Source organism: Danio rerio, chromosome 21 (assembly GCF_052040795.2).
Source record: "Danio rerio strain M-AB ecotype USA chromosome 21, GRCz13ab, whole genome shotgun sequence".
Lineage (NCBI taxonomy): Eukaryota > Metazoa > Chordata > Actinopteri > Cypriniformes > Danionidae > Danio > Danio rerio.
In genome coordinates, this window is record NC_141041.1 from 19,594,915 (window position 1) to 19,619,312 (window position 24,398).

The window sequence follows — 24,398 nt, forward strand, 5'->3', positions numbered from 1 at the left end:
TCTGTTAAACATAATTTGGGATATATATATATATATATATATATATATATATATATATATATATATATATATATATATATATATATATAAAAATCAAAGGGGGCTTATAATTCTGACTTCAACTTTATATAGTAGTGCTTGTTATAGACGATGTCTTTAATCACATATCGTAACCTCTCCCCCCTCGAAATGACTTTTCTTCACTTCTAGGCACATGGAATACCTTTCAGGAGGGGCTATCTTCTCTGCCTTCGTCTATTCGTCAATCTTTTTTCATTGTGTTATCAAGACCCATCTTCCAACAATCCATTTGGTTTCCAAGGTATGAAGTCATGCACCATCCTACATTTTCTTTCTAATCTAAGGACCGTTCAAATATGTCATGACAGAGAAAAAAGGACACTTTTAACTTTCACTTCATTAAAAATTTAAAGCATACATGTATGTGTTAGACACAAAAGTTATGGTCAAAATTATTGGCACCTTTGATAATTATGAGCAAAGAAGGCTCTGAAAATAAATTTGCATCGTTTATAATTTTTATTTTTTGTTAAAAAAGTAAAACTTTTGTGTTTTTTATTTTAAATAAAAGATAATATGAATAAACACAACATATTTATATTCATTCTTTGCTTGTATTTACCAAGGGTAAGGGCCAGTAATTTTGACCATAACCACACATGCAATATTTCACTTGCCTGTTAATAGTAAAACTCCTGGTAAAATGGTAAAAGTCCTGCCTTCCACAAACATTTACAAACAATTGAATAATTGACAACAATTCATTGCAAAAAAGCTCAAAATGGAATGGTTTAGTGCCTAATCTCAGGAGGAGGTGAGGTGTTCAAATAAATTTAGTATCGTCCCACACCCAAATAGTGATATTAATAGCTCTCCAGTCCTGACAGAGGAAGAACAGCTAAGCAGGAACAGGTCTGTTGTTTCTAAATATAGATCCACTGTACACTTGACTCACACCAGCTTCATTACATCCTAGCTGTTTATTAAACTCCATACTTGCAATAACTATCTACAGTACAAACAAACCAAATACCTAATATACAATGCTGTAAACAAACACAATACAATACCTGCAGTATATATTCTTTGTCTAAGTTCATTTCTAATTTTTGATTCATCTCTGTCCATCTTCAGTCTGCCATATGGTCACTCAGCAAGCAGTGACTTGTGGGAGCGGCAGGAGGAGAAGAAGATTTAGACGCACATACTAGCTGTCTCTGCTGCATGTGTTACAAGAAGCAGGCTTATTCTACATCTTTCAGCATAGGAGCACAACATGGAGAACAGGCGGTATATCTCTCTCTCTTTCTCTGTCATCTCTGGCACCTTCTCACATTCACACCTTGTTACACCTTGGAGGAAATGTCAAGGTCTCACTTGCACTCGACCTTCCTGTACCTGTAACAGAATGTAACAGAACACTGTTTTCCTCAGAGTTGAGCTGCTGTCAGAAAGACCTCAATAAAAGACGAAAAGAACAGTCAACATCAAAGGTAAGGAAGGGGAAAATTCAACTCTCTGTGTGTGAACGTGTGTATGTGCAGTATTTTTATATGTTTTTTTTTTCATGTCAATACATGTTTTGTACTTTGTTTTGTGATTTATTTCAAAATATTTAATTAAAGTTCATTTTATTTTTAGATTTGTTTACTAATTACAAATTAAAGCTCTAAAATTGACTTGTTTGACAAAAACAAAATGTTTTAATTCACTGCAGATGTTTCTACAGATGTTTAAAATTCCCTAATAACACACTTGAATGTATAGAAGACATTTTAAAAAAAATGGGTTCATGTAATTGTACAGTACATCAGTTAATGTAGTTCATAACAAATAGTTTCTAGTTTAAAGGTTTATTTTCTGGCTGTGCTTTGGTCACAGGTCACCTGTCACCTCTAATAGCTGCTCACTGCAGTAGTGTTGGATTAAGGTGTTGTGTCAGTCTCTATGCTGCCTGTGGCGAGCTGCTGAACTGTAGGCAGGTGTAATGTGTCTCAGTAGGGCAGAGGGCAAGAGCAGCCACTTTCTTGTCACTAAACAGCTGGGATCTCCCTTGTCTTTCCCATACTCGATTCATGAATTTTTACATAGAGGGCTAAAATGTGTTGTGTGTGTGTGTGTGTGTGTGTGTGTTATAAAATCAGAAAATTACTGTTTACAATTATTAGTATTAGATATTTTTAATCAGGATTTTGTGTCTACACAATCCCAATTCAAATTTGCGTGTTATTATGTTGTGGTTATTGTATTGTTGTGGTATATTGTGGTAATTGGGTGGCCGCGGGGTCTTAAAAAGTATTAAAAGTTAATAAATCAGTGTAGAGAAATTTACGGCCCTTAAGAAGTATTAAACAGTCTTAAATGCTATTTTGCAAGGTATTAAATTTATATAATTTTTGATTCTGAAATGTATGCTAAAATTTGCCTGAATTAAATCTGAGAATATGAGGATGCTGTGATGAAATCAATGAAATCCTGCTAGATATGACATCATGCTGCTTTGTTTACTGCAATAACCAGGGCAACACCATTATTTCTGCAGTTCTTTAGGTGTCAACCTGCTGAATTAACTCAATTTATTAGCTTTTTATTCAGTATATGAATAATGTTTTAGTTGTGGATTACCTTCTTGCATTATTATTTAGTAAGTATACTGTAAGTTAAAATCTCGCCAGTGTTTCCGGTCGAAACCTAAAGTGGTTATAAGGTTTTAAAATGTATGGAAAGAGTCTTTAAAAGCTATTGATTTTACTCTGATTCCTGTATATACTCTGTTTTAACACATTAGAATATGATAGACACACTTTTTAAGCTCAATTCTTTCTTTCTTTTGTAAAAAGCTGATTAAAAATTCAACAAAATTACTTATGCAAATTGATGCATCCCTATGTACTTTTTTTAAAAGTCCACAGTAGGCCAAATGTATATTTGTGCAAGATAACCTAACAAATTTTTGCTGATCACTTTATTGTGTGTGTGGTAGGAGATGCGTGGTGAAAGGACTGACATCGAGCTGCTTCTCAAGCAGTCACAAACAGAACTACTGTGGATTCAGCGACAGTTGGCAATCATTGCAGCACGAGATGCCAGTCATGCCCGGGCTAAAAAAAAGGTGAGTAATTCTGTTTCATTTCAGCTCGAAAGATTAACTTACACTGTGTAGACAAAACACCAATAAACAAGTTGGCTGTTGTAATTAGAATAGTGTGAAATAATTACTGTCATGTTCATAGTGCCACAACAATTGCCATGCATTTAAACAATTAATTAAATGATCCTTCTCAAGGCTAAAAAGGCATTAACGTGGAGGGTCTATCTGCTCCCTGGTCAGATTAAGCCCGGGAGTTGTTGGAATTTTATATTATACTGCTTAGACATTCCGCAATCCAACTAACGTTCATGTTCATGTTTTCTGACCATCAGCAACAGACACTGGGTAACACAAAGATCCAAGAAACTCCAACAGGCTTGTTTGCTGGCATTTGACTATTTGGTGTAAATTGGCCTAATAGTGTCTTATATCCACCTTTTTCCAACTTTCCAGGATGCTTTGCATGAATTATAGGAATAACATCTATTAAACTAAACAATTGGTGAGGAAAAAACTGAGCACAATAAGGTGGCATTATTCACCTCTAGAGGGCTAAAGTATTGAATTACAAATGCTCAAATTACTGTAGTTGAGAGATTTTTATCAGGAATTGTTCTTTACTAATGGTACTTTAATAAACAATTTTAAAAAATGCGTATTTTAAGTTCTGCATTGGTATTTCACTGGGCTATTTTGCAGTCAGTACTTTCTGTTTGTTTATTTATTGTTTACAATGATTAGAAATCAGTCCTGTAGTTCCCGTCAGATCAAATCATGCTTTAAAAAATCTGTCTACTCTTGTGTACTTTGAGAGGGGATACTTTTCTCTCTTACTTTGAGTATTTATTTAGTAGTATTTTGAACAGATACTTTTACTCTACACTACATGTTTTGGCAAGTAATGGCACTTTAGCTTCAGAATGATTTTTCAGTACTCTTTACACACCTGTTCTCCTCACAGTTCACCCATCAAATATTAAAAGGAAACTTATTACAATTAAAAAAATACTTTCAGCACACCATCAATTAAAACCTAAGGTCTTTTTGCTGCAGTATTATGGGCAAGGTAAATATTAATCCACTGTAGAAAATACAGAGAAAGTAATGGAGGAACAAAACACACTAAACTCAAAAGAGTTTGCATGGTCACTAAAATTCTTCTGATACTAATGTCACGTTGAAACACCAAGCATATCATTATTTTTATGACAGATATAAAGCACAGACCAAGTTTGCTCAGATTTCTCTACACATTTGTATTATTTGTAGCACAGTCTTATTCTTCAAAATAAGTAGTTTCAGTTCATTTAATTGGAAGTTTCCCTAACTAGCTAGTGGTACACAAAATTAGAATTTTGATTTTTGCAATAAGGTTCATTACTTTGCAATAAGGTTCATTAGTTAATGTTAATTAATGCATTTACTAACATGAACAAACAATGAACAATACATTTACTACTATATTTGTTCATGTTAGTTAACGTTAGTTAATGAAAAGACAGTAGTTCGTTGTTAGTTCATGTTAACTCATGGTGCATTAACTTATGTTAACAAGCATGGACTTGAATGTTAATAATGCATTAGTAAATGTTTAATTATGATTAATAAATGCTGTACATGTGTTGTTCATGATTAGTTCATGTTAGTAAATGCATTAACTAATGAACCTTATTGTAAAGTGTTACCATCTTAATTATTAATAACAAACATATCAATACAAACCAACAAACAATGCACATTCTAAAAGTAATAAAGAGAAGGAAACCATAAAAGTTAATAAATAAATAAACAAGAAAGTTAGTTTAAGTTTAAATTTATATTTAGTAAAAACATTGTTAATAAATAAATAAATAAATAATTTCAGGTATGACATGGCATAACTCAAAATCCAGCCTAAAGATCCATGCACAAGTTGTAGTATCAATGATTGTACTTGTACACAAGGTGGCGCCATCTTGCTATATTTACAGTTACACAGTCTAACATCCTCTTCTACCAATCAGAGTAAACGAACCAGCACTATTGGCTATGCCAGCCAATGAAGGGGGTGTTTGTGTTATGTGTGGAAATGACAGGTGATGCATCCAGACAGAGGGTGTGGTTGCAATGCATTGTCCTATCAGGATCATCTTGGAAGTGCAGGCCTGGTCTCCTCCCTTGAGAATAGACATTGCATCTTAAACTGACGCATTTGTAGAGGACTGCCCCAGTGCAGGGGGATGGGGAGGAGAGGGAAGAGGCCAGGCCGCACTACAGGAGCAGCTGGGGTTGCTTGGCAACAGAGCAGAGGAGACTGTAACACATTCTGTATTGGGAATCTGTTTCCATTTTTTTTTGTCTCCAACGAGACCTGTTCTGTTTCCTCAGCGCAAAGAGTGGCTAATGGCCAGGATGTGCCTAGCACGCTGTCTACGTAATCCCTCTTAATACCTCTGTGTGCATTAAAATCTGATGTAACTGTGATATGAGACGGTGAACTTAATTTCCCCTCAACTTGCTGAATGAATGGGATGGAGCGGCCCTGTTTTTCTCCTCTGTTCCATGAGATAACGCAAATCACAGCAGGGCTAGATAGTAACAGCAATGTGTGTTTCCAGGTGGCATACGGAGAACAGGATTGATTGCATAAAAACAGAGATAATGAAAGTAGAGGACACTCGGATTGATTACTATGGGACAAAGTCGCCATATTTAATTTTTCCCAAACCGATATGATGCTGTGAGGGACAGACATGCAGTCTGTCTTAGGTTTGTATGCCACATCTGGGTTCATTACAGCGTAGCTCTTGAAACACTGTATTGTTTAGCATAATGAACAGCCTTTTTGCCAAATGTAAAAAACCTTAAGGTTTGTGTCTACAATATTTATTTTGCTAGCACACATTGTTATTTTTCAGGCAAACTATTAATCCGTTCAAGTTAATCCACAAAAAAAAAAAAAAAACTTTAATTTGGTAATCTTCAATAAAACTCTGACCATTTGCTTCTGCATTTGAAGTGCCGGTCCTTCTCTGTTGATGGCAGTTTGATGGCTTAATAATAATAATAATAATAATTCCTTACCTTTATATAGTGCTTTACTGGACACTAAAAAGCATTTTACACAATTTTGGGAGGAATCTTCTCATTCATCACCAGTGTGCAGCATCCACCTGGATGACACAACGGCAGCCATATTGCGCCAGACCACACACCACACATTAGCTGATTGGTGGAGACGAAGCCAATGATGAACTTCCGGTGAAAGCTTTATGTAACTATTTTTAATTTCATAAGGTTCTTTTTACAGCACTGACATTGGAATGTAATTCAAATATATTGCAGGTAAATAGACTTAAGCCTCCATTTGGTTGTTAAAGCAGAAAAAAAGACGAAAGGCCGTCATAAGCGTTAGTCTAGTGCAGAAATTCTATTGAAAATACTGAGGTAAAATTAATTTCCATATTTTATACACATGATGTTAAAAACATAATTTAATGCAGTGCTTCTTGTTTGGTCTGAGACCCACATTATATCGTATCCCAGCCAGGCAGTGAAGTTCAGGTCTTAAACGCGGCGATTTTGTATGGAATGACTTTTAACTATAAGCCCTGGGGTTAGCGGATTGAAATTAAAAGTCTGTGTGCATATACCCCATTATGATATGGGGATGGTTAGGAGGCCATGATGGTCAGAGGCCAGTGGGCAAATTTGGTTAATCCCCTACTCTTTTTCAAAGGACATGCTGGGATTTTTACCGACCACTGAGACCACTTAACGTCTCATCTGAAAGATGACGCTCACTGAGCAGTATAGAGTCCCCATCAATATACTGGGGCATTAGGACCCACACAGACCACACCAACACCACTTCCAGCAGCAATCTAGCTTTCCCATGCGGTCTCCCATCCAGGTACTGATCAGGCACAGCCCTGGTTTGCTTCAAGTAGGCAATCATGTGAGAGTTGCAGAGTCCTAGCTGCCGGCTGAACTCACAATATTTTTAACCACTCCCCTCGTACTATTAGTTTGCTATGGGGGAGTGATGCTAAAAAATTATCATTATCATTATCTCATTTCAGTTAGAAATAACACTGAAATAAAAGTCTCACTTTCAAGCTTTAAATGCAGAAACATCAATTGTTCATTTAAAAAATAAGAATTGCGCTAGCAAAATAAACAATGTGAATTTTGGTTTCATACAGACTTCGAGAAAATTTGTAGTGCTGTCGCCTCAGAGCAAGAAGGTTGCTGGTTCGAACCACGGCTGAGGTAATTGGCATTTCTGTGTGGAGTTTGCATGTTTCCTCCGGGTACTCCGGTTTTTCCCACAGTCCAAAGACATGCAGTATAGGTGAATTGGGTAGGCTAAATTGTCTCTAGTGTATGAGTGGCAATGAGTGTGTATGGATGTTTCCCAGAGATGGGTTGCAGCTGGAAGGGCATCCGCTGCGTAAAACACATGATGGATAAGTTGGCGGTTCATTTCTCTGTGGTGACCCCAGATTACTAAAGGAGGGACTAAGCCGAAAAGGAAATGAATGAATGAACAGACTTCGAGCATAGATACAGGATATAGACCATTTCAATGTGGTTATGTCATTGCCCCATGAACAATTTCTGCTTGCTGTCAGACTATTTCATAACTGTAATTAGAGGAAATCCAGTCATGACTTAACATTAAAACAGCTACCATAGCATTATTCATCAATATATGGACCTGTTTGAATTCTCGAAAGCTATAAATATTAAAAATGTAAAACAGGAAATACATTAGGACCATTTTTATTGTTTACATGCTTCAAAATGGTCTATAATAAAGCGAAGGAAACAGACAATCAAAATACAATTGGCATCTAAAAATAAGCAAATAATTAAGACATTCCTGAAAACCCCCAGATATAGACTATTATACATGCATATGTATAATCTCACAATACAGAATTTGTGAATGCCATTCTTAATTCAAAAATACTACTAATAGCAACACTGCAAATGATGCATTGAACTCGCTCTTGCAGCAAGAGAAATCCATGCGTGAAAAGGCGAATGATTTACACATCAGTGATGGGAGTGGCTCTACACTTCACTACTCTCCATGTGTGAGTGTGCAAGTGTAGGATAGAGAGAGAAAGCCTGTGTGTGCATACTGTATGAGAGCAGGAGAGTGCACCGGGAGCATGCGCATTGACTGTGTGTGTGTGTGAGGATGGAGAGAGAAAGGGAACAAGAAAGGGAACGCATCGTTCTGTCGCACCACTCCTAGAGAGCCTGGAGACGCTCTCACACTGTCTGTCTCGTGTTCCAGCTCAGGGCTTCTGCAGGGACACACACACACGCATGAGCACAGAGCCACACACAATACACACACCGCAGACGTGTCGTCACTGCCACTCCTGGCAGCTGGTGATATAGCGGAGCGGGAGCGCCTGCGAGGAGAAACAGCGGTGGAAGCGGCTAACGTTAAGGTACAGTGCACACACAGATCACGTTTAATAAGAATGAGATCAGTACTGTAGCAAAGCGAATGTGTGTGTAATGTTGCGCCGCTATGGCTACGTGTCGCCCCTCCTTGGCTCAGAATGGAGTGCACGCTGGTTCGTTCCAGCTCTGGAATACTGCAAAGCGAGACAAGAGAGCATCCTACAGTTATGGCATGGTCCAGATGTGCAGAGAGACCTGGCGGCATCTGGAGTCAGGTGGTGGATTGTGTTAAAGCCTTGTTGCTTGGTCCTCTACAGGAAGTTCAGAGGACGTAAGCACACTGAGGATAGGAGTTGATCTTTGGGGAGTTCATATATTTATTTTCTGGACATTTCTGGCTATGGCTAGTCAAGGTCATGGTTTTGCGCTTGTAAATATGTTGGTAGTTGATAAGGAATAATAATGAGTGGGAAAAAATATTTTTTTGTAAATTACCATCATTGAAGAATTGTTTTGTATTGATGTAGTTTTAAGTCTGATTTTTGAGTAAATTTAAGGGGTTACTTACTATCTATATTGAGTCTTTCAAAAAAACATTTGGTACTTTTTACTGAACTGTACTGGCACAGTGGCTCAGTGGTTAGCACTGTTGACTCACAGCAAGAAGGTCACTGGTTTGAGTCCCTACTGGGCCCGTTAGCATGGCTGTGTGGAGTTTGCATGTTCTCGTGTGGGTTTCCTCTGGGTGCTCCAGTTTCCCCAACATGCGGTACATTCATTCATTCATTCATTCATTCATTCATTCATTTTCATTTCGGTTTAGACCCTTTATTCATCAGGGGTCAGTGGAATGAACAGCCAACTTATCCAGCATATGTTTTATGCAGCAGATGCCCGTCCAGCCGCAACCCATCACTGGGATCCATACACTCTCATTCACACACATACTCTACGGCCAATTTAGCTTACCTAACTCACCTATACCGCATGTCTTTGGACTGTGGGGGAAACCATAGCACTTAGAGGAAATCCATGCCAACACGACGAAAACATGCAAACTCCAGACATAAATGCCAACTGACCCAGCCAAGGCTCATATCAGCAACCTTCTTGCTGTGTGGTGAACGTGCTACCCACTGTGTCACAGTGCCGCTACATCCGGTACAGGTGAATCGAATAAACAAAATTGGCCATATAGTGCATTAGAGCATGTGTAAATGAGAGAGTGTATGGGTGTTTCCCAGTACTAGGTTGCGATTGGAAGGGCATCTGCTGTGAAAAACATATGTTGGAATAGTTGGTGGTTCATTCCGCTGTACCGATCCCTGATAAATAAGTCACTAAGCCGAAGAAAAATGAACTAATTAATGAACTGTACTGTAAAAATGTTCTATGGTAGGGCAACAAAAATTAAGACGAACCACTCTTAGTAATACACATATGCAGTAAGAGTGATTTATATTCATTGGTTGGACATTTATCTTCATATAGTGCTATTTAATTATATGTCATTTATTCATTCATTTTCGCCACAGTGGAATGAACCACCAACTTATCCAGCATATTTTTTTATGCCCTTCCATCTGCAACTCAGTACTAGGAAACATCCAAACACACTCATTCGCACACGTACACTACGGCCAATTTAGTTTATTCAATTCACATATAGAGCATGTCTTTGGACTGTGGGGGAAACCGGAGCACCCGGAGGAAACTCACATGAACACTGGGAGAACATGCAAACTCCATACAGAAATGCCAAATGACCCAGCCTAGGCTCGAACCAGCGACCTTGTTGCTGTGATGCGATAGTGCTAACCACTAAGCCATCATGTCGCCTATAGAAACTCATGAATGATGCTCTACGCTGGTTTTAAACCTACAAGCTTAGTGTTGGTATAACACAACACTTAGCACTCACATTGATCTATCTGATCTGGCATTATTCTATATGTATTAAATAATAATCTTTTTCTTCATGACTTGTTGGAAATTTTCAATAAGTAGGAGTGTCACACCAAAGGACAACAAAATATAACCATTTTACTAGTTGTTCCAGAAAAGTTAAAATATATGAAAGATTCTGAGATTTGCACATCATGGGCTTCACAGCGGGCTTTAGTCACATGATTTTAAATAGGGTCCATCAACTGATAAAGTTATCCATGGAATTACCGATTTAAAATGAGCATATAGTGTCACACCAGAGAGCATGGTTTTCAGTGACAAAATGTATTAAGTAAAATTACTCCTGGGGTGTTAATTAATGATTTAATTAATAAGAGCTGTAATTAGTTGAACTATGCTTGAGACAGTTACACCATTGGACCGTTTTGACATTTGGCTGAAAAAAAAAATAGATCCCATCAGGTCTATGACCTTTTGTGCATTTTAAATGATGACAATGATAATTACATATTTTTTGTCATGTGTGATAATGAAAATGCAATGACAGGTCAAAAACCATATACATTGGGTTATATGTTAGGTGTCCATGTCCCATCATCTTGGTCCCAGAGCAGCTGGTGCACAACTGGAGCGAGAGGTCTTTCTTTAGTCAAGGTCTGTTTGCGAATACTCTTTCTCTTTTTTTTATTACAGTCTGCTTGATGCATTGGTCTAATGGATGATTAGCTCCTTCCATCCCTCTTGAAGAGCTTTTGACTTTTTATAAATGATAAGTTGTATATTTTGGGCCTTGTGGTTAGCCAGTCTGTGTTCCCGTGGCTCTGTTGGCTCTGGTTGGGTTGATACGGATGGGGCAGTAGGTTTACTGGCTGTGACTGAGTCTGCTAATGTAGTGTATCATGCAAACCAGCTGGAGACCTGGCACGCACACGACTGTGTGATTGGTAGTATTACTATTCTGATACAACAGACTGTTTTCTGAGATTATGTAAGATCCCTCAGTAAAATCCACACAGACACACATCCACACACAAAACAGACGCAAAAGCTTTGAAACACACATCAGAGGCCTTCGTGTGATTGGCAACTGTTGTGTTTTTGGCAATGGCTCTACAGACCAAAAGGTTGGCAGTTGATTTGAGAGTTTAAGGCTTAATCGTATTTGTGTCTCATAATTAATGATGCTGTATTTGATCCCCCAAGTGTACTGTAATCAGTTCTGGCGAACACACAGAAAGTGGAATATTAAACTTAAAAATTCTTTTTTTAATTTTAAACTTGATAATGTTTCTTTATTTGTGCTTTTTTATTGTAAATTTAAGAATTACTATATATCTTAGAAACTTTGAAATGTAGAGTTTTGTTTTCTTTTAAAGTATGTAACCATTATTATGTTATTCTCAAGGTTAAAGGGTTAGTTCACCAAAAACTGAATCATTTACTCACCCTTCACATGTTTCAAACTTGTTTGAATTTCTTTCTTTTGTTGAACACTATATAATTGTGTTCAAAAGATATTTTGAAAAATGTTGGATACCTATAACCATTGATGCTCATAGTATTTGTTTTTTTTTTTATATGGAAATGAAGTCAGTGGTTCTTCTTTTGTGTTCAACAAAATAAAGAAACTGATCGGGCCCTATTACACACCCGGCGCAATAAGGGGCAATATGTGTATGACAGTTTTGTTGCTATTTTTAGATCAACACAACCCTAATTTTCATGTTTTGCTCCACGTTGTTTAAATAGCAAATCCATTTGCACCACTTTATGGACTCATGGGTGTTCTGGTCTATAAAGGAGGTGTGTTAAGGTGCATTGTTGGCACGTTGCTATTTTGAGGAACTGAAATAGACTGTGCCATTGACCAACAAAAGTTGGTCAAAAGACCAGTGCAAAGCACGTTAATTATGCGCCTATGTAGTCTAAAATCCTTACAAATACCTAATAAACAGAAGATGTACAGCAGTACACAAATATCTTTACATATGAAAAATATAAAGAATTAAAATGTTACAAAAATGATTATTTTCTACATAAATATAAAAACCACTGCCTCCATGCCTCATCTTAGGGGGCTTTTTCAGTTTATTCATGACAACTTGCATAATACATGACAACTTGCATTTGTATAACGTTATTATTATTATTATTATTATTATTATTATTATTTATATGCATATTTATATTTGTTTTAATAAAAATATATATATTTGTCCACCTTTCAGGTTTTGGAGACATATGCATCACCATATGGGGCATAAGAATAGGACATGTGTTTGGATATAACTCAGTTTTTTGATCACACTTAGTTATTATTGTACTTTTATTTGTTTGCTGGAAATTAGAACTGAATTTAGAAATAGTTTTGAAACAAATCTTTGCACTTAGGATACAAAATTAAATATAGAGACTAATGGATGTCTTCACTCTTCACTCACTCCAGTTTTCATCATTTCCTTTCTCTACGAAGGTAAAGGAGTAAAGTAAAGAGTAAAAGTAAAGTAAAGAGGAGGAGGAGGAGGCTCATTTTTTATCCTTCTGCAGATGCCCTGTTTACTTGTTTTCTTGCTAGTGATTTGTTCAGTTTTTTCTTTTACAAAGTCCACCATGTAAAATGGTGCAACTGGCTATAAAAAGGGAATGGGAGATGCACATTATGCTTAAAACACACCCATAACTCATTAAGAGAATAAGCACAACCCTGTTAGACCATGCGTCAGGGTGCAAAAGGTATTTTTTGATCTTTATAATAGCAAAAGGGGATTCAGACATGCCTTAATGCTTTTGCACCATACACTTTAGACTTTGCACCTAGATCGTTAAAATAGAGCCCATCAAGTTTTGGAACCACTTGAGGGTTAGTAAATAGTAAATAGAGTAAAAAGTATGTAGTAGGTTATAATAATGAAAATAATAATAATAATAATCATAATCATCATAATAATAATATTATAGTAGGTTGTAATAATAATATAATAATAGTAGGTTGTAATGTAGGGCAAAGTAAACAGTCAAGTAAGCACTTTTTTTGTCAAGGAAGCACTTTTATGTTATTGTAACATTTGAATGTTTGTTTAATGGTTCTACTTGAGAACAGCTGTATATTCTCTATATCATTTAAATAGATCACTGAAACAGGTGTTGCTCTCACATATTAAATAAATGTGAAATGCACCAGACAAGACCCTTATGGCCAGCAGAATGTATCTGAAGTGGATCCACAAATAGAAATAATCCATAATTTATCCACTGATAGTTTAGTTGAGCTGATAATAACATAACAATAAGCCTTTATCTACTGGTACCAACATGGCTGCCAATATATTATGCATCACTACTTAAACCTTTGAATTCTATACTTCAGAAGGCACTGAGCAATCTCAGAGTGTGCTAAAGTATAAGTAATATTTCTCAGCATCTAAGCGTTTCGTGCAATTCCTTTGTTATTTCATGAGAGTAACCCTGAGTAAAATAATGGATCTGGTCTAGGTTTGGGAACAGATCTCTTCCAAGGCAATTCAGCTTCATTTACACAGTTGGCAAGAATATGAAAAAAAGGGGGGTGGGAGTGGGGGGAGGGATGGAACAAGCAACACTTGATTGTCTGGGTGTGATTGTTTGCAGTATAAATGTTACTAGTTAAATTTTTAAGTTACACATATGTTTTGATGTTGTTACAACCTGAAATAAAATAGTAAATCAAGATTAAACCAAGACAAAGCTGAATGGTGTTGAACTGTTAAAGTTCACATTTATTGAATCATTGGCCGTTTGTTAGTCTGGGTAAAACACACCATAAACATACCAGTTTATCTGTTTTTCCTAAGCGATTTGTGTTGGGCCCTATCATGGGTCGATGAGAAATACAATTCCAGGGTTATATGTAGAAATAAGCTAATAAAGCTAAATTGTAATACTTTTTTAATGAACATGCCCAGTGTACTGTTTAATTTTGGCACAATTGCCAAAAATATGACAACTTCAAACAGGTTGAATTCTCTGTTCCACCACAAATCCCTGTCTAAGCCACGGATCATCAAAGTTTTTAGCATAACCAAACTAGTTGCAAAAGTCACAGAGCCACTGTACATTTATTAGAGAAACCATTAAAGGGATTGTTCACCCAAAAATAAAATCTCTGTCATCATTGTTCAAAATCTAATTGAGTTTCTTTCTTCTGTTGAACACAAATTGAGTTATTTTGAAGGATTCTGGTTGATGCTACCTATATATCTTTCATAGTCATTTTTCCCTGTGAAGGAAGTCAATGGGAACTGTAAGATCAACCAGGATTTGAAGTGAAGTGAAGTTGATTTATAAACTAATTTCGAGAGGATCACATGCTTATGATTGCTAGCGGCTGGACCCGCATTATCTAATTCTCAATGTACCAATCAGATGACTCAGATGACTAAGCTACTACAAATACCCTGGGTTACGCATTACCGATATCCTCGTTTTGAAGAATCCCTCCTTCCACTCCTTCTCCTTCCTAGATGGGTGACACGGTGGCCCAGTGCTTAGCACTGTTGCCTCAAAGCAAGAATGTCTGTGGTTCCAGGCTTTACCAAACCAGCAGATGTTTCTGTGCGGAGTTTGCACGTTCTCCCCGTGCTCATGTGGGTTTCCCCCGAGTTTCCCGGTTTCCTCTCAATGATTAAAAACATGCAACTTAAGTTTATTGACTAATCCAAATCAACACCATAGTCCTGCTCCTATCTAGTACTTTTCTCCTTAGGAGCAACTATCTGCTCTTCAGCCACCATGACAGGGAAGTTCTCAAGATCTTCCTGAGCTCAAACTTCCCTCTCGCCTTGCAACGGGAGTGAGCCCCGGGCTCAAGGATTTTATGTGCTCAGGGTCTCTCCTGGGACAGCATGCCAAAGTAGCTTATAATCAATCATCAGCTAAATGTGAACTCTTGAAATATCTTCTTTAGAGTTCAACAGAAGAAAGAAACTCATAAAGCTTTAAAACAACACAAGAGACAGTAAATGGTGGGGCTAATTTTATTTTAGGGTGAACTATAACTTTAAATGGTACTTACAGTTAACATTTCTGAAAAAAGGTACTAATTTCACCTTTAACATGCAGTATGATGCTTTCTTGGCTTACTCTTAAAGTTTGCTTAGTAAGTCACTGTCCTGTCTGCCCTCTTCCTTTGCAGTTGAAGCAGGAGGCCCAGCCGTTGCACCTGGCCTCTCACACAGCCCACCATGTCAATCGCTGCCGCCTCCTAGAGGACAAGAACAGAGCTCTTAAACTAGAGCTAGCAGCCCTCAGACAGCTGAAACAGCAGCACCGATTCCTGGTAAGTGAGTTTGTGTTTGTTATTGTTGCTTAGTTTTCCAGTTTTTGGCAGACTTGTGGATTTGGGTATATTGTCTGAGAATACTTTCCTCTGGTGTACAGTGTAGTGAGTGAAAGCAACAGCTGTTCTCTATAAGGTAAAATGGACAGGAAGTTGCAGAATCTTCTACTGTGTTCCAAGTGGTGTGATGCTGGAGCTGTTGCCCTGGAAACAAGCCCACTGGTGAGGGTGGACAGGTTGGTAATGGAAAGCTGACAGACCATAATAATGGCTTTTGTTACAAACCTCAGTTGCAACAGATCAATTTCGTCCCGCTGAATGGAGATGGGAAGTGACATGCACAAATTTAACTTGAGCTTTAACTTGAAAAAGTTTGATGTCTGTGACAAACTTTACTGTACAGTAAAGGTTAAAGGTTTTTAGGGGGATGGTTCAGCTGAAAATAAGACGTCTGTTATCATTTACTCATCCTCACATTGTCCCAAACCCCTATGACATCCTACCTTGCAACTCTAAAAGAGACGTCTTCTTATAATCTTTCTTACACAGAGGCTGGTCATGGTTGAAAACCATTTTTTATACAGAACTTGGGCGTTGGTCTGATTCACTCAAATGACTATCAATGAATATTTGTGAACATTGAGAATATCAGAATAATGTTTGTTTATGAACTTGACATGGTGGGTGGCATGGTGGCTCAGTGCTTAGCACTGTCACCTCACAGCAAGATGGTCGCTGATTTGGGTCCCGACTGGGCCAGTGGGCGTTTCTCCTCGAGTTTCTGTAAGTTTCCTCCAGGTGTTCTGGTTTTCCCCACAGTCTAAAGACAAGCGGTATAGATGAGCGGTATAAGTTTTTTATAGTATGACAACCTTGAATAAAAATACCACAGTTTTATGGTGACACAGTTTTGTCATTACTGCTCTCTTTTTTTAAAATGTCTGGGTAAAACAAAACAAACAAAAAAAAATTCTCCACTGAACACAATTCATTTTATTTTAAGAAACATAATATTTCGGAAGAGTAGACATATCAGGCTAAATATTTAAAATAAATCATTGACCTCTGCTCTATTTATTAGTTTCAAAAACGTAGATTTCTTTACAACACACACACACACACATATATATATTTAAAGTCATTTTGGAGCTTAATTTAAAGCTGTTTTTACTTTCATTTTACTGAAAAATTGGCCAGGGTATTCTTCAAAATCTCACATATTGTTCAACTTAAAAAAAGAACTGGTTTTGGAATGACATCAGAGTGAAAAGGAACAAACTGACAATTTCCCTTTTAATACTTTGCACATTAAACCTGTAGTTTAAAATAGTTCAAGTCACGTTTATTCATTCTTTTTCGGCTTAGTCCCTTTATTAATCTGGGGTCACCACAGCAGAATGAACCGCCAACGTACGTATTTTACACAGCGAATGCCCTTCCAGCTGCATCCCATCTCTGGGAAACAGTACAAGTCACATTTAGTTACTAAGATTAAAGCAATCATTACAACACCAACTAATCACATAGGTCTGTACTGATATCAAAAGTACAGTAGTAATATTGCAGTTTTTTTTTATTCAAACAAACTTTTGTACTAAACTTATACTGCAGACAAATCATCTGTCCTGTTTTATTTCAAGCATGCCTCAAGTTGTTTAATTGAAACAGAGAGAAGGCAACGTCAAGTCTGCCAAGGCTGGCATTGATTCAGATTCTAAACGATCACACCTCTTCATTTATTAGCTTCAGTTGTGATAGTAACCAGGCGAATGTGCCGTGGCAGTCGTTGCAGTGTGAGTCCTGTGGCAGGTTGCCAGGCGACTGCCTCTGATGGACAGTGCAGAGAGTGAACCTGTGGTGAGGAATGACCTTCTGTCTCTAGAGGAAGTGTCTCACGCCTGCCGCTACCTAGGAACCACCCGCTCCATCTCTACGTCAATGCTTGTCCTGTGGTGAATGCACTGCCATTCAGAGTTTCCTAGGATATTTTTCAGCTCTGGTGACCAATGTCCATCAAATATTCTATCTCTGCAAGAAAGTAATGGGAGGTACCAAATCAGTGCGAGAGGCCAAAACATAGGAGCATTTTTTGACCATGTTGTGTGATTGTGTGGCTCACATGGTTAGGTTTAGGGGTGGGGTCTGGTCAGGTAAGGGGGGTCATTTATTTTACATGATTTAGAAACACTTTTGCTTTTAGAAAACTTTTACTCTGCCGAGGCTCTCATTTACTTTGGTGGCTACACTAGACGCATTGCATTCCATTTTGCAGTCTAAATTAGTTAATCTAATCACCAAACCTCAAAATGTTCACTTTAAAAATGATCAAAGTGGCTCCAATGTGTTTAAAGTTTCAAATGCCAAATGGAAAGCATAATCATATTGTTATAACTTTCATACAAAACATTTGGTGCATCCCAAATTGCAAACTTATGCACTGTACTACTTGATTTTGTACACTGTAAAGCCCAAAAAGTTAAGATAACTCAAACCACTTGAGGAAACTGATTGCAACAAACTATTTCAGTTCAAAAATGAATCCTAATTGGTGCTGTGAACTTAATCCATTTGAGTAAATGAAGCAATTTGGGCACAGTAAAACCTGACAAATGAAGAGAACTCCAACTCCAACTGAGTACTGTAAAACCCAATAAGTTAAAGCAACTCAAACTATTTGAGGAAACCGATTGCTACAAAACATTTGAGTTACAAAATTAATCTAAATACTGTGAACTTACTCCATTTAAGTTGAAATAGTAAGGTATTTACCTAACTCATTACCGTCAACACTGAGTTCAAAACTCTTTTCAAATGAGTAGAATCAACTTGCTCTTCCAGACTCCAGTGTGACTTCTAAATTCAATACAGGCTATAATTGTATATTTTATAGACTTAATGAAGCACCAAATATGTAATATTGTAATAATTGCAGTAATTATTTATAAACAGGCATGCTAAAATAGTCTGACACTGTAAAAAGTTAGTTGACCTTAAAAAAGTGAGTGCAATCAGCACAATTATACAAGTTAAATCAGCTTTACAATCTCAAGTTACAATGGGTTTAGCTACATTATTTTTGTAAAGTCAACTTGTTGCTTTTAAGGCAATTGGTTTACTCCCTTAAAGTAACTAAACACTTTTTACAGTGTAAAAATAAAGTGTGTAAGTGCATTTTGTAAATAAGTGCCCTTTAAATACCCAGATGATGTACTTATTCAACTGATAAACAGAAGTGTGGAATGTTGATCATTCATGCTCGTGGTCACAACTTGCGTAGTGGAAGAGGAGAAGCTATTGAGTACTGAGGTTGGATTTCTTTACTTTTTTTTTAGATCGTCAAAGCAAAATTCTCCCATGTATGTGATTATGCCACCTCCTGATGGTGAATGTTTGGTCATTTATTTCACTAATTTGGCAGTTGTTGAATCTCGAAAGAGTAAAGGTTTGAAGTAAGAAAACGTTAGTGTTTCATTTGGGATGACACTAATCTCATACACTATATAGTTGAGTGCAATAAGTGCTCATACTTCAGAGGGCATAGTGTATAATTGCATATTGTATAGTGCGCAATTTGGTAAGCAAATATTGACTTCATTCAAGCCACAGAAAGACAAAAAATAGATTCCCTAATCACAATCCTCTGCCTAGGAAGTAATAAATGTTAACAACGAAAATATTCTATAATTTAATGGAGAGTTTTGTGAGTTACACTGTGTGTTTCTGGCAGAATACATACAGTTGAATTCGGAAATATTAGCCCCCCTGAATTATTACCCCCCTGTTTATTTTTTTCTCCAATTTCTTTTTAACGGAGAAAAGATTTTTTCAACACATTTCTAAACATAATAGTTTTAGTAACTCATCTCTAAAACAGAATTATTTTATCTTTGCCATTATGACCGTACTAATTAAAAACTGTGTTTATTCCAGCCAAAATAAAACAAATACGACTTTCTCCAGAAGAAAAAAATATTATCAGACATACTGTGAAAAAAATCCTTGCTCTGTTAAAAATTATTAGGGAAATATTTAAAAAACAAAAAATTCAAAGGAGGGTTAATAATTCTGACCTCAACTGTATGCATAGACTTTATTCAAATGACAGAATTCTGACAGACAACAAATGGCGTTGCCAATGTGTATACTATCATAGAAAACCTTGTGTTCATTCCTTCACCCACCATGGCTGAAGGAATGTAACAGAAACATTAACAATAGAAAAGCCTGTCTAGTGTAATTGGTTTCTTGATAATAACAGTCATGAGTATAATGACAAAAGCAATTAATACAGAGTAATGTTGGTCTGGAGAGAGGCGCATCTACTTAATTAGCTGAACCAAAATAAATTTCAACAGTACATTGTGTTTTCTGTAAGAATGTGTCCAGTCCAGAGAAGAGATGGTTATAACGGAAGGGTTGGGCCCTGGCTTGGGTTGCCATGTCCTCTAATAGAATTAGACTCAGACAGTGATCTCGTGCTGCTCACTTAACTGTATTTTCCTCTCCATTGCATCGACCGCTGGAGTCATTTGGAGCAGGAGGTCCACTCCCTTCTAGATCCTTGTCTTAGAAGTTAGAGCAGGACAGGAAGCAACAGCTCCAGCAGAATTTGTCATTAATTCTGATTGTGTGTCGTAATTTAGAGTAATTTTGTAATTCATGAATTTAGGCATTTCTTCTAAGACTTAGGGTAATAACCCAACAATACCAATATGAGTCAAATTTGGCATTGGCAAAAATTTTATTATATTTTTAATTATAAAAATATTATAACAATAATTTTAACTGTGATTTGTATTTGCATGTATTCATGGGCCATAAACAATACGTTTTTTTAATAGATTACCAGTTTATAAAATCAATGTTTTTTAAATATATATACTCCTGGGCGACTAAGTATTAAATGGCTGCAAATGAAATGTTATATTTTTAAACAATTATGGATAATGAGCATCTAATGTCTTGTGTAGATTTTAAATGTAGTATTTTCAAATAAGCAACATTTAAAATCTAGACTAAACTTTCTTCATTAAATTACAGTTTTGTTAATCACTTGCCTAATTTCTTAAAACCCACAACATTATGTGGAAGTCATATATTATGACCATGATTGGCCGTGGGGAATAATATTGTGACCTCAGTTTTCTCAAAGCAATTTTCACAATTGATTCCTGCACACCAGTTGCCAAAACAAAATGAATCACTGCCTGTAAAGTAAAACCTGGGATTAATATTTGCTCCTCTGGTGCTTGTAAATTCCCATCTTTAGAGTCCTGACTCTGTGTGGAAAGGAGCATACAAACAACTCCTTGAGGGAAGATGCTGGTTAAGTTTCTGGAGCGAATACTCTCTGCTATATATCATCGAAACCTCCCAAAGAAACTCTGCATTCATATTAACATCACTTTTTTCTTTATTCAAGTAGGCGCTTTACTTGATTGTGCACGGTTATATTTTGGATATATTTTGTGTTGTTAATCTGTCATTAAATTGATATTCCACATCAAAAATAGTTCTGCAGTAATTTACTCAACCTAAATTTGTTCCAAACCAGTATGTATTTCTTTTTTTACTGAATGAAAAAGCACCCACTAAGATGGGAAACACATTCCCATTTATTTTTAACCACTGTCCTTTTTTTATGGAAAGGGTGTAAAAGTGGGTTAGAGTATGGGCTAATACTACATATTCACAAATATCATTGACATTTTTTTATATTAACAGTGAACATCAGTGTTGAATTCATTAAAAGAAAAAAATACATACAGTAATCATGTATATTACACTATTTATTTAAAGCTTTTAAATTAAAATATGCAGCTTAGTAAATGTAAAAAAGAGTTCAGTTCAAGGCTTCTCGGAATCAATATTGAATTGACCACAATTAAAAAAGGTGCATCAATAAGATTTAAATATAAGCACGTACAGTGTAAATAAACAATGTAAAAGGTGACAATGGAAATTGACACTTTAGTTAGTGGAGCAGTTAAGTTTAGGTATAAGATGAATATAGTAATTAGTGAAACAATTAAGAATGGTAGCAGAATGTTTTAACATTTTTAAAAAACTTTTGAAACTTTAAACTGTGACTTTATTGTTTCATTTTCATTAACTAATGTTTTAACATTTACATTAGTAAATACACTAACTGTTGGAACCTTATTATAAAGTTTTACTTAAAATGTATTCCCTGAAACTGTACCGGCCACTTTATTAGGTACAACTTACTAGATTGAACTGCCTTTTGCCTTTAGAACTGCCTTAATCTTTCATGGCATAGATTCAACAAGGTACTGGTAATATTGCTCAGAGATTTTAGTCCATATTGACATGATGGCATCAAATAGTAGCTGCAGATTTGTCGGCTGCACATCCATGATGCAAATCTTCCGGTTCCCCACATCCCAAAGGTGCTCTATTGGATTGAGAGCTGGTGACTGTGGAGGCCATTTGGCTACAGTGAACTCATTGTCATGTTCAATCAGCCTGAGATGATTTACGCTTTATGACATGGCACGTTATCCTGTTGGAAGTAGCCATCAGAAGATTGGTACACTGTGATGGGCATGGTCAGCAACAATACTCGTTTAGGCTGTGGCGTTTACACGATGCTCAATGGATCCAAAGTGTGCCAAGAAAATGTTGTTGATGCTAAATTCTGACCCTACCACCTGAATGTCGCAGCAGAAATCGAAAATCATCTCTGTTTCGAGGCACTGTTTTCCAATATTCTATTGTGCAATTTTGGTAAACCTTTGCAAATTGTAGCCTCAGTTTCCTGTTTTTAGCTGACAGGAGTGGCACATGGTGTGGTCTACTGCTGCTGTAGCCCATCCGCCTCAAGGTTGGACATGTTGTGTGTCGAGAGATGCTCTTCTGCATACCTCGGTAGTAACGAGTGGTTATTTGAGGTACTGTTGCCTTTCTATCAACTCCAACCAGTCTAGCCATTCTCCTCTGTACCCTGGTATCAACAAGGCATTTGCACCAACAGAACTGCCACTCACTGGATATTTTCTATTTTTCAGACCATTTTCTTTAAACCCTAGAGATGGTTATGCGTGAAAATCCCAGTAGATTAGCAGTTTTTGAAACACTCAGATCAGCACGTCTGGCACCGACAACCATTCCTTGTTCAAAGTCACTTAAATCACCTTTCTTTGTTTGTTAGTTTGTCTGTTAGTTTTTCTACAAATATTTTATTATTCAGCGTGCTCACTATTATAGTTTTTGTAATGCATATACTCTCCCTTTAAATGAAAATCTATATAGGCCACCTTCATATATATGAAATCCCATAATTTCATCTGCACTTTAAAAGCTTTGTGGTATGGTGCTTGGTATCCATTACACTCTTTATTTCTATGCGGTGTGTAAACCTTACTCTTACAGCAATCTGAAAGCCACATCCTGCATCATTTTATACCTAGTCATGTTTGCAAGTAGTTGTATCAGTCTGACTGCAGGGTTTCTCAGATATGGGACTCCCTTAAAGCATCGCTGATTACAGCAGACAGCGAAGGAAAGAGGCTGTACTGAAGTAACTTGAGCCTCTGTACATGTGCCTGTCTGTGTGTTAGCATGTTGAATTTGATTTGGCTGTGTTAACAAGATAAAACAGAAATTATAATTTAAAAAAATAAAAATTAAAAATCTGTGATGTATAGATTGGAAGGAGAAAACTTAAATCTTTTTAATACAGATTTTTAAAAATATTATTAAAATATTATAGTAATGTATTATTTAAATCAGAATTTGATTTATAATATTATATAATAAGAACATATTTACATAGTATAATACTTTGTTTGGGGCGGCACAGTGGGTAGGGATGTCGCCTCACAGCAAGAAGGTTGCAGGTTCGAGCCCTGGCTGGGTCAGTTGGCATTTCTGTGTGGAGTTTGCATGTTCTCCCTGTGTTGTCGTGGATTTCCTCTGGGTGCTCCAGTTTTCCCCACAGTCCAAAGACATGCGCTATAGGTGAATTGGGTAAGCTAAATTGTCCATAATGTATGTGTGTATGTCCTGGTCCTCCAGGTTGAGGGTTTAGCGGTGGGCTACCACCTTGTAAAAATTAGATACGAAACACCAACATGGTGTGGCTAAATATCAACTTCGACATAATCAGCCCTGGTAGTATGTAAGTAAGTTTAATACTTTGTTTACATTTATTTATATTTAATATTTTAGATCATATTTTTACATGAAAAATTGTAATAGTAGTCTTGTTATATTGGTACATTTTAGTAAATTAAGTAAATTAAAATTAATAGAAATAAAAGTAATATCAATTCATGACTGTTGTTCACTATTGTTTATTAATAGTTTTGTCAACCAAAAATGACATTAATAATTTACTCCAATTTACCAACAAGTCCATCTAATCACCTGTATGAACTAAAACTTTCTTCTGCAGAGCTCAATATATTTTGAAAATTACAAATCTATGGTTACCAGCATTACTCTAAGTATATTGTACTGCAACTACTATTAAATTAATTTAATGTAAACAATGTATGAAATATTAGATAACACGACGCGTAGCACAAGCTCTGTGATTGGTCGCTTTGGTAGTGGTGAAGAGCATGGGCAAGCCCATTAGAGTCTGTGTTTATGATTAAAGTTGTTGCACATCCGTCAGGTTCCCGCCTCTAAATGAGC

At 36.6% G+C, this 24,398-nt stretch overlaps 1 protein-coding gene and 1 long non-coding RNA gene across 35 annotated transcripts in view; both read left to right on the top strand.

Moving 5' to 3' along the window:
* Nucleotides 1-210: 210 nt before the first annotated feature.
* Nucleotides 211-24,398, top strand: part of rimbp2a (RIMS binding protein 2a) — an 82,663-nt gene continuing 58,475 nt past the window's right edge. For 24 of the 34 annotated variants that reach the window (XM_087301040.1, XM_087301047.1, XM_087301020.1 and 21 more), the window contains exons 1-2: nucleotides 8,345-8,559; nucleotides 15,594-15,737. Coding sequence is in view for 9 of the 34 variants with exons in the window: in XM_087301013.1 (XP_087157139.1) it covers nucleotides 3,008-3,133; nucleotides 15,594-15,737 (270 nt within the window). In the remaining 25 variants the exon portion in view is untranslated. Of the gene's footprint in view, nucleotides 323-1,155; nucleotides 1,312-1,455; nucleotides 1,515-3,004; nucleotides 3,134-8,344; nucleotides 8,560-15,593; nucleotides 15,738-24,398 lie in introns of those variants that run through there. The other 10 variants (XM_087301007.1, XM_087301011.1, XM_087301009.1 and 7 more) reach the window with 3 other exon arrangements.
* Nucleotides 16,098-19,707, top strand: LOC147831889 (uncharacterized). The gene is made up of 2 exons (XR_015520268.1): nucleotides 16,098-19,173; nucleotides 19,476-19,707. It is a non-coding gene; the product is annotated as an uncharacterized LOC147831889 (long non-coding RNA).